Below are 11,377 nucleotides of genomic sequence, written 5' to 3'. Positions count from 1 at the left end.
TCATCAATCAGAATTATATCATCAGCGAACAACATATACCATGGCAGTTCCCATTAAATATGGTGTGTTAGTGCGTCCATCCCCAGGGCAAATAAGAACGGGCTGAGCGCAGATCCTTGGTGTAACCCTATAACCACCAGAAAAGGATCTGAGTGACCTCCAATAGTCCTAACCCGAGTCTTAGATCCATCATACATATTTTTTATCGCCCTAATATAAGTTACCGACACACTTTTCACCTCCAGGCATCTCCAAAGAACATTCATAGAGACCTTGTCATACGCCTTCTCTAGGTCAATAAACATCATGTGCAAATCCTTCTTCCTATCTCTGTACTGTTCCTTCAACCTCCTGATAAGGTGGATAGCTTCCATAGTAGAACAACCCCGCATGAACCCGAACTGGAACTCAGATATAGAACCACCTTCCTTACCCTCCCTTCCACCACCATCTCCCAAACTTTCATGGTATGAGTCAGTAACTTGATACCCCTACAATTGTTATAATTTTGGATATCACCTTTGTTCTTGTATAAAGGAATCATCATACTCCAGCTCCACTCATTCTGAAAATTACATTAAACAACCCAGTCAGCCACTCCAAGCCTGCTCTACCCACATACCTCCAAAATTTTACTGGAATCTCGTCTGGTCCTGTCTCTTTTCCCCTACTCATCTTACGTATCACTTCCACGACCTCCTTAACTTTAATACGCTTACAACACCTAAAGTCTTGGTGACTCTCGGGGTGCAAGGGTTAATCCCTTGAGGGAATATCCTTAAAGCGCTTAATTTTTGGGTCCGTTTTTCCTAATATAATATGCTAAGAAGTTTGAGACACACAATAACCTCTCAATCCATCTAATATGAATTACTTAATTTGGTACAAATGTTTGCGTGCCAGGATAGTAATTTTAGAAAACTCAAACGGGAATATTCGATATTATAAAAAACCTGTGGGTAAAATGTGCAAATATCTCATATATACAATTGAATCCGGGGTTGCACGCAGGGTCCTAAATTGTCGCACGTAGAGGAACAAAACCTCTGTGTCTCCGACTTCTCATGCGCTTTCTCTCTCTTTCCCAGTCCTTTGCTCTACTCTCCACCCCCCATTTTCCAGCAACTAGGGTTTTTGCTCCTCTCTTTCTCTACTAAAAAGGAGCTTTTCAACTGTTATCCATTTCCATTTTTACAGTTGTCATCACCAGGAAATTTTCCTTAGTGGGTCATTCATTTTCACTTAAAAAAAGAAAAAAAGATTGAGTCTTTATTGCTGGGTTTTGTTTATTCTTGAAGACTGAGCTGAAAGATTGATGGCTAAGACTAAACCTGGAAAAAAAGACCTTGATTCTTACTCTATCAAGGGCACCAACAAAATCGTTAGACGTAATACACCTCCCCCCCCCTCCCCCGGCTCTTTATTGCTGTACCTTTATGATTGTGCTTGTGTTTATTTTATTTCTTGTTTTGATCAATTTGGATTTTGGTAATTTGATTTGTCATGTGCGAAGAAGGATAAAGTTGGTCCTTTTTTGGTGTTACAAGGTTTTTACTTTGGCTCATTGAAGTACTACTCTCTTTTTTTTTCTCCTTCTATGCTTTGTATTATAGATTGTCCATTAGTACTATCATTTTGTTGATCAATTTTTTTTTTTTTTATGACTATGGTGTATGGACCAGCTTCTATACGCCTCGACTAACTACCACCAACACACTTGTGTTTTGCCTCCGTTGGGATTTGAACCTGCAAACTCATGGTTATTCTTCCACTTAATTGACTAGTAGGCCACGCCTTTGGGTGCCTTTTTGTACTGCATTTATTCCTAGCTCATTGGGTTTTATCTTCCTAGATTGTTTGTCCCTTCTTTAACTTCGCTTTAATATTTCTAAGCTCAGTGCGTAGTTGTTGTCCTATAGCACGCATATTTCATGTATTGTGGACTTTGATGAGATTTGGGGCGTTTTTCTTCTCTTCATTATCAGCATTTGCTCCAACTCCCCCGGCCCCCACACAATCCTTTTCAGTTATTTAAGTTTTCGATTGTTGGATGTCATTAGACTGAAAAAATAAACTGTTTTGAACTTTCTTTCTCAGCTGGTGATTGTGTGTTGATGAGACCCTCTGATTCTGATAAGCCTCCGTACGTGGCAAGAGTAGAGAAGCTCGAGTCCGATCACCGGAATAATGTGAAGGTCAAAGTTAGATGGTACTACCGACCGGAGGAGTCTATTGGTGGTCGCAGACAATTCCATGGGGCCAAAGAGCTGTTCTTATCAGATCACTTCGATATGCAAAGTGCACATACCATTGAAGGGAAGTGCATAGTGCACTCTTTTAAGAACTACACCAAATTGGAGAATGTGGGCCCTGAGGATTACTTTTGTAGGTTCGAGTACAAAGCTGCCACAGGGGGATTTACTCCTGACCGCGTCGCTGTGTGAGTTTATACTAGCTTTGCTCTGGAGCATGAGAGCTACATTTTACATTTTTAGGTTTGAATTTGAAAGTTATGCTCATAGTGTTTACTAACACCTGGATACTTTGGGATGTTTTGATTTTGAAGGTATTGTAAGTGTGAGATGCCCTACAACCCTGATGATCTGATGGTACAGTGTGAAGGATGCAAAGACTGGTAAACTGACAATATCGTAAAAATTTATTCCCTTTACGCATGAACATGTCTTTTTTGCTTTTATGCATGGAAATCAACAAGCATAGCTCCATTTAATGTTCTAGTTGAACATAAAAGGATATCTTTATATTTGTAATTACTTTCAGTTTAGATCAAAAGCAGCAAAAAAGGAAAATAAATGTACAGTCACATCAAAGAACTCAAAGCTTGAAAGGGCAACAAATAAATTGTTGCATCTTTCCCCATTTCTCGTATATCAGCATATGGGGCAAGTTTAGTTGGTTCATTCGTGCAGATTTTATCTTCTAAAGTGGATTATATAATTGTATTGCCTTTTTACTGTCCACTATCTACATTATCTTGCTATTTCAATCGGGTGCACAACAAACAGACATAAATATTTCTTTTTGCAGACTTATAAATGTCATGATATTTTACTTGCATTTCAGGTAGTCTTTTAGATGAAATTCCTTTGTGTATCATGTAAGCATGCAATGCTGATCCATTTCAATTCGAGCTGCGACTGCCCTTTGTTAAAAATCCAGTTGAGGCAAACTTAAATAAGAAATTTGAGTTTGAATGCTGATATCACCCACGTATGTGTATACATATGTACTGTACCCGTCTATGTCCATGTCATTGCTGAAGTGAAAACATTGTTGTGGGGCATAATTAGGTATACAGATACAATATTATATCATATGGAAATTCCACCAGAATCTGGATTTGTTCCCAAGTGCCCACGAAGAAAACACATGGGTCCTGGCAAGTTTACGTGAAGTTTAAAATGGTTGACTAAAATATCTAGATCCAATTGGTGTCTTTATATCTTAGGAATTGGATGCAAATCTCTGATGGTGCCAGAAATCTTGTATGTCAAAGTTACATGTGGTTTCAAGGCTCTACGATGAGTTCAGCAATGCCACATTGGTTAAGCAATACTCGGGGCTGTATTGTTTATCTGATATGGCATGGAACTTGAAAGTAAGAGCAACTTCATCAGTGTGGTTGGAGTGTAAAATAGGGGAAATGAAAATCTTCACATGTCTGTAATTGCCTTCATTGGCTTTGGGTGAAATGGCTGCTTTATTCAGCATCTTTACGTTAGGAGGCCTGAGTTGTCGTGGAGTCTGTTTGTCCTAGTCTAACTGTCCGTGTTATGATTATCTGATAGTGTTTGTCTTAGTCTAACTGTCCGTGTTATGATTATCTGATAACTGTGTCTATAAGAAAGTCTTCTCATTTTCCTTGCAATTTTATTGCAGGTTCCATCCCTCTTGTATGGGTATGACCATTGAAGAAGCAAAGAAATTAGAGCATTTCTTGTGTTCTGACTGTTCCTCAGAAGATGATGGCAAACGTCCCTTGAGCTCATTTCATGTTTCACCACCTGTTGAGTCAAAGGTAAAATTTCTGTTACACACACTGGGTAACCTTTGACATGAAAGTATTGGCATTATTTGCAGATGTTGTGTCTCAAGTTTATTAACCGACTGTTGTTGTTTGTGAGAGGGTAATGGTGGTGGGTGGACTTTTGCACTATGTTCTTATGTGTAGTCTGCTGTTAGGATCATTCTGGACAGAGAAGGTTGCACTCAGTTAGTAGCAACCCCAGTGAAATCCCACAAGTGGGGTCTGGGGAGGGTAAAGTGTACGTAGACCTTACCCCTACCTAATGGCGGTAGAGAGGCTATATATTTAGTCTGGATATATCTAATATATCAGATTCTATTACAGTAAAAGAAGGAGAAGAGTGGACCTGAGAAAGGGGTATCTCCTAAGTCATGATGTTACCTGCCATTTAATACACCGAGCTACCGATACAATCAACAACTAGTGATCAAACCAAGCTGGTTTCACACTCTCGTTGTTGAGTTCCTCGAAGGAAAGAAAAAGGTTCAAAACATGGATGACCTGAGGATGGAGAATGTTGCAAGTTTAAGGCCTATGTGACAGCTTGGATAATATGAACTTAGATCCTGCTGAACTATGTTATACTTCAGATAGGTTCTCCATAGTTAACAAGTGGGAGTACTCAAAATACCTATGTAGCTCGAACTCTCTCGTGCATGTCAGATCCTCCAAAAGTAGTGCAATTTTGAAGGATCTGACACGGGTGTATCAGCATTTTGGAGAGTCCACGCAACATAGCAAATACTCACTCTTAGTAGTAAGATAGCCTTTAGAGTTGGGAACTGCTTTCACTGACAATAGAAGTACATTGGTTGGGTAGAATCTCACTAGGTTTTACCAACATAAAGAAAATTTCCTCTTTCCCTTTTGAAATGTCATTTGGCTGGACTTGGGTATGAGGTATGACATGAAGATACATTATAAAAGTAGGTACAAAGCTGAGATAAAGTTAACGTTTGAGATATCTGTAACTTTAACTAGTGTAGGTCTCAAGTATCACATTCGTGTTACCTTAATCAGTGATTTTTTTTGTTTTTGTTTTTGATGAAGTAATATTAGATTTCATTGCTGGCATCAAAAAGATGCATACTAATACAAAAGTTATGGAAGCAAAAAAGACTTTGTTAGCTCAATTACAAAATGACTATTCTAGAACTAGGGAGCTAAACAAGTTCAAAAAGTTGTCAGGAGAATCTAAGGGGGAAAGGTAATGCAACTATAAAGATACGAAAAACATCTAGCCTTAAGGAAATGATTTGGAGTTGATAAACCTTCAAAACATCTGTTGTTCCTTTTTGACCTTAATCAGTGAATTAACTATGCCTCAATCTCAAACTAGCCACAATATGATCCTGTATATTCAATTTAGAGGATTATCATTGCTAGACTATTTTTCTGATGGCCGTGAACCTACCTCAACCCTCCAAGTGACTGGAAATGCTCACATAAGAGAAGTTACCCTTAGTATTCACGTTTTATTAGTGTTAAGGTATTTGGGCTTTTTGCTAGTGGTAAGGTATTTGGTTTTCTTTTATTAGCGTTAAGGTCTTGGATAAGGATCTAATAAGGTGGGGAAAAGAGGGGGGGGGGGGGAGGTACTAACATTTAATTCAAGGAATTTTGAGACGATTCAAAAACAAAAGTTGGGCAAATACATGTTACATTAATGTAGGAGTATTCTGGAACTCTACTTCCCTACTTTTGTACGATGATGGGTCATTTGGTTTTCAATCAAGCTTGTGAGTACTGTATCTGATTCTTTTAGAATGTGTGTAATGCCTTATTTGTTCACTCTTCTTCCTTCTTCATATATTTTTTCTAAAGTCGAAGGGGTATCCAATATTTTGTAACTGAGGGATCTCAGGAAGTTTATATGTCAATAATTTTGGAGAAAAAGAATCACTGAGCACATGCAAACCACATTGGCAAGACCTCGCATCTCTCGTCTTCCCTCCCCCTAACCCTTTTGGCACAGAGAGTTGTGAACCAATGCTTGTCAAAGTTGATTTTAGATTTGGCTCCTGTGCCCTATGAGACTTGAGTTTCTTAAGGTATTGGGTTTGAGGTAATTGATGTCGATGTTCCTTCCTACCATGGTATTTTATGTAAGAATTAAGAGGGAAGAAGAGTAGATTACACGATGACATTTAATGTTGGGAAAAAGGCCATATTTGTCCCTCTACTTTAGGAAATTATCCATGTTTGTCCCTAGTTCTACTATCCGTCCAAATATGTCCCACCGTTAAGAAAGTAAACAAATTCGCCCCTAACACTAACAGAGTTCCAACATGGCACCGAGACCCTTCTCTTTGACTGCCAACTAGGCAAATGTTCAACCCTAATTAAAAAGAACTGTCTAGGGACAAACGTGGATACTTTCCTAAAGCAGGGAGAGGGATGGCTGTTAATGGGACAAGTAAAAATGGGGGTTGTTGATTGACTTCTCAGGTTGATTCAAATCTCCTATCGTCCTGTAACAGCAAATGTTTGATAGAAATGGTTGGTAATTGGGGTGATATGAGTGGCTGACTGTTAGAAGGAGAGGCGGATATGGGGTGAGGAGAGAGATAGGTTGAGCATGGGAATCTGGCTGAATAATCATGTTGAGCTATTTACTGAAATATTACCTGCTGACATGTAGATAGGAATTAAAGAAGACTACATATGCATCCATGTACATCTTTCTATGTGCCTCAAGTCACATCATTTTAGTTTTGATAACTGAGAAATCCGCTATTTTCAACTTTCAAACTCGGTCGAAAAGGCCCTTCACCACTGTCAAAGCCTGAATTTGAACTCTCGACCAATATGTACTACCCACAATGCATCATGACAATGCTATCATTGAAATCTTAGCTCTTGTTTGTAATCTTGATTATAGTTTATCTGTAGTTGGCAACCATTTAATCTAAACTGCCACTATTCCCATTGATAGGTGGAGTCAAAGCGAAGGAAGAGATAAATAGCTGACCTTGATGCAGTATGAGGAGGTACGCATTTTCTTGCGTACTAGCTCTGGCATTGTTGTATGTGTTATCAAATTGTATAGCACTGAGAGAACACTATCCCTTTTCCAAAAGTCAGAGAACCTTCTTTATTCACTATGGTAACTTGCTATTTATAAAAGTTTGTGCACTAGACTGGGTTGTCAACTGAATGCAAATTGTGTGGCCTAAATGAGTAATTACTGGATATTGCTGAGTCTATCAAAAGATGAATCTTAAGTGGTAAAAGTATCATAAACATTTTAAGTCTAGGTGTCTTTTTCTATGTTCATTTGTTTCATAATTATGACTTTCCTCTTCCTGTGTCTTCCCTTATTGTTCTTGAAAAATGTAGAAGTAGGATTTCTGGGTTAGATGGGAAGCTGGATGTACGATAACAAGCCTCTAAGAGCTGATCAAGAATCGTACTGACGAATAAGAACTTTTCCCATTTGGGAATTGCAATATCTGGAGTCCTTATTTCATAGCGCTATAGCATTTGCTCTATCTATATCTTAAATAGCAAACAAATTGAATTAGCACTTCTCAGATCAAGCTAGGCTAGCCTCTCCAGCTGAGTTGGGGCGCCAAGGCCATGTATGCACTAGCAATTGGTACATAGGAGAATGCAATCTGCAGATGCATATTGAGTTGGTTAAAATTGGTAAAATTGAGTTGTGATCTAATTCACTTAAATGTTCCTGTGAATTCGTCGACCGATGGTGATCTCTTGATCTAGGTCATGGCAACATGCTTGTAAATTAGTACCAGAGAGCTTGCTTCATCATCTGAAAATGAAGTTATTTTTGCTACTTAGTTGATTTTCTTAATTAATATTTGTGTGTGCGGGTGCGCCGGTTTCTATGGAAAATGTATAAAGAAGCGAGTTGGGGGAAGAGGGAACAAGCATGCTAAAAAATTCATACAGGGTCTGAGGAGGTTAGTGTGTACGCAACTCAAGGTAGAGAGGCAGAATTTTCTCCATTCCAACGACTTAAATTGATGCAAGATATTATTGTTTTATTTGAGATTGCTTTTGGAAAGCCACATGATAATTGAATTTGAGTAGTAATTACACAATTTGGTTTGTTTGTCTGATTACTTGGTCTAATATATAGTCTATTGTAATTGAAGAAGTGCGATCATACTGCAGTTTCAAGGATAGTGGTTAAGAATTGCATACTATTGTAAATACATTTTAAAAAGGCAAATTTTCAAGTTTCTGTCTTATATTTCTATTTATAAATATAAACTCTTTCTTAAACATAATTGTTTTCCTTGTTTTTTGGCCATCTTTTGAAAATGAAGTAATTGTTGAATTTTTAGTTATAATGACAAAATTTGGTCAAATAATGATTTCTGGAATTGGATCTCTGACTAACAAGTCCAAATTAAAACTCAATTATAATTAAACGACAACAACAATTACGTCAAGTTGGGGTCGTTTATATGAATTCACAGTTGTTTGTATAAAAAAAAGTTGGTTTAAATTTTTATATTCATTTTAGAAAAAAAGTAACTGATAATGTGAATTCCACTTGCGAACAAATATCATGTTGAGAAGCTACCTTAGGAAGGAATCAGCCAAATGCCAATAATATTCATCATATTGCAGCACCCTGTGAAGCTTTCCAACTTTGCACCAAATTCCTCTTAAGAATTATTTAGTGTAAAAAGTAGTCATTATTTAAATAGGAAATTGATAATAACAACAAACCTATTGTATAGGTGTTTTTAAAACAAGTATGAAAAATTAAAAAGCTAAGATGAAAATACCGAAGAAAAGTTAGAATAGAAAATTCACGAACTATCAAATTGATGTGTAGAGTTAAAATTAGAATAATTATTAAACGTGATTTTGATCACTCCCAAAACACGATATATCCATTGATTACATAATCTACAACTCATTCGTCGGCAAAAAATCAGAATAGCAATATTCAGATAAACAAAATAACAAACATCTACCTATGATGTCATTAACATAGAATTTTGTTTCTGCAGATGAGCTTCACGCCAACGTTTGTGTAGCTTCTCTTTGGACTCAATCAATTCCTTCTTTTTGGACTTCAACTTTGATAAAATTTGGGGCAAAACATGTTTCGGATCTTCCTTCAATCTTTTTATAATAAAGAAACTTTGTTCTTTGCATTCTTCCCTAATGCAACTGAGACTCACATGACTGAAATAATTGTCAACAATATTAATAATCTGATGCTGTTGCGTTGAGTCCCACAAGATATTCATTAAAGCCTTTGCAGATTGCACAGTTGTTCCCATACGTGACAAGTGACCGTCAATTTCAAACATCTCATCTTCTGCAGTTTTCTGCCTTTTGGCTTTGATTTCTTCACTACTACTACTACTACTTGGTGAAGATACATTCTCTTCCTCCCTTTTACTCTTCTTAATTTTCAAAACTGGCGCAAACTCATCCATCAAATCTTGGTTTTCATCACCAAAGATTTTCGCAATTGTATCATAAGCCTCGTTATTCGAAAGCTCACTCTTTGTCAAAGCCTTGATAATCTTCAAGTGTGCACAAATAACACCTTGATTATGAGCGAATCGTTTCTCCAATTTGTTCTGAAAATTAATGCAAGATTTTAACTTGTCCATATCTGCAACGACAATATTGTTGTTTTTGAATTGCGGAGGCAATGATGGAGGAGGCAAGAACATACGACATCCATATAGCAAATCGTCGTGCCCTTTGAACAGCGCCTGCAACTGTGAAGCAGCAGTTGGTCGGTCCAACTTTCCTCAACAAAACTACTATAGGAGTTGTATAAGTCAGGGTGGGACATTACACGCCGATTGAAGGAGATTGCCGCGCCATCGCTAACCATGTTTTTTTTTTCTATAATAAAAGAAGAGTTAGATTGTGAGGGACAGACCGAAGCTTCTCCAGATTATATAAAGGAAAGTCTGAGAACTCAATCCTAAGTACGCTAGGAATATGTTGTCTTAACTTGGTTTGACTTGTATACACAGAGGTGACGGAGCTAACTCAATTCAATTATGCCCTAATTGCTTCACTGTTGATTACTACTCCGTAGTATTATTTCTTCGGACCTAAAGATATTCAGTTATTCCATATAAATTGATATTGAAAATCATATTCCAAGTTCATATTATCTTCTTCGAGGATCTAGATGTACACACGATAATTCATTCCACGTAGCTTTTTCTCAACTGTTTATCTTGTCTCCTCCTCAGGTTAGAAAAACTAACTTTCTTCCTCAATTTTGGGTGCATTACAATATTAATAAAAATATACACCGTACATCAATAATAATAAGATAAAATTATTTGATTCCTGACCCTGAACCACTTGTGAGGGGAGAATATAATATACTTTCATATATAACGTATATCAAATTGATATAGATAACTTTGTTATCATAAGCAATATTTTAGCTATTAAGTGGAGACACTCAATAAATCATTTTAGTAAACCAACTATGATGTAAACCGACTTATCAAGATAAACTGTCTTGAATAGAAAATATGTAAATTATGCTCGAAATTAAATTACTGAGCAAGTTACCTCGCAAACACCAGTCATGTTGCGGGTTAATAATAATTGCACATGTAACCATCTCATAGATGCATCTTATGTGGTATACATGGCAAGTGAATGAGCCTATATTCACCTTTGATATTTTCAGCATTCGTGATTTCAATTTCAATTTTAGTTGGTCTATTAATTAATGAGAACAACATAAGAGAATTTGTAAAGAAATTTCTAGTTCTTTAATATTTACCCATGTGAATTCTCTTTTAATTTTGCACATTATACTTAAATTAATATGGCTAAATCAATTATGCCAACTGGATAAATTATCAATATTGATAAATTTTAGGTTTATACCATGACGTGTGCAATTATGAATAAACTTTCACTTTATTATGACATTCTTTTATTTGTGTAGTACAAACTGGACAATAAAGCGGGTAGCTTTTCATATACATATTACGCCGCTACAAGTTGTAGTAATAGAAGATATTAAATCTTCTTATTATTTGTAGTCTCAATATAACCAATCGCTTCCGCGAATACTTTAGAAACTCAATACGTTTCTTTGAGACTTACTACAATGCAATACCTTATTGGTAATCAATTGTACAACAACAACAAACCCAGTTTGATCCCAGCAGGTGGGGTCTGGGGAGGGTAGTCTGTACGCAGACCTTATCCCTACCTAATACAGGTAGAGAAGCTGTTTCCAATAGACCTTCGACTGAGGAAGGGCAAGAAGAAGAAGAGGAAAGCAAGGAAGGAAGAAAGATGGAAGATAAAAGAAAAATGGAGAGATAAAGGATAAGTGGTACCAAATAATAG

At 36.9% G+C, this 11,377-nt stretch overlaps 1 protein-coding gene across 4 annotated transcripts; it reads left to right on the top strand.

Annotated features, from left to right (window-relative positions):
- Positions 1-1,015: 1,015 nt before the first annotated feature.
- Positions 1,016-9,181, top strand: LOC107779021 (chromatin remodeling protein EBS). 4 transcript variants are annotated; one of them, XM_075223412.1, is made up of 6 exons: positions 1,016-1,388; positions 2,098-2,440; positions 2,567-2,635; positions 3,901-4,039; positions 6,984-7,038; positions 9,037-9,181. In XM_075223412.1, exons 1-5 carry the CDS (start codon positions 1,316-1,318, stop codon positions 7,008-7,010), a joined length of 651 nt encoding a protein of 216 aa, XP_075079513.1. In that variant the 5' UTR covers positions 1,016-1,315; the 3' UTR covers positions 7,011-7,038; positions 9,037-9,181. The 4 variants fall into 4 exon arrangements, with proteins under 4 accessions (XP_075079513.1, XP_075079512.1, XP_075079511.1 ...); XM_075223411.1 differs by lacking the exon at positions 9,037-9,181 and adding an exon at positions 7,583-8,077; XM_075223410.1 differs by lacking the exon at positions 9,037-9,181 and adding an exon at positions 7,388-8,077.
- The last annotated feature ends 2,196 nt before the right edge of the window (positions 9,182-11,377 follow it).

The sequence above is a fragment of the Nicotiana tabacum genome, chromosome 10, assembly GCF_000715075.1.
Source record: "Nicotiana tabacum cultivar K326 chromosome 10, ASM71507v2, whole genome shotgun sequence".
In the NCBI taxonomy this organism is placed as follows: domain Eukaryota; kingdom Viridiplantae; phylum Streptophyta; class Magnoliopsida; order Solanales; family Solanaceae; genus Nicotiana; species Nicotiana tabacum.
This window is presented reverse-complemented; position numbering and strand designations above follow the sequence as displayed.

What these genes read in the sequence shown, in the direction of transcription:
- LOC107779021 (XM_075223412.1), top strand. Translation starts at nt 1,316, where the DNA reads ATGGCTAAGACTAAACCTGGAAAAAAAGACCTTGATTCTTACTCTATC. An exon ending in ACTCCTGACCGCGTCGCTGT is followed by an intron (nt 2,441 to 2,566) that starts GTGAGTTTATAC and finishes TTGATTTTGAAG; the next exon opens with GTATTGTAAGTGTGAGATGC. An exon ending in TGTGAAGGATGCAAAGACTG is followed by an intron (nt 2,636 to 3,900) that starts GTAAACTGACAA and finishes ATTTTATTGCAG; the next exon opens with GTTCCATCCCTCTTGTATGG.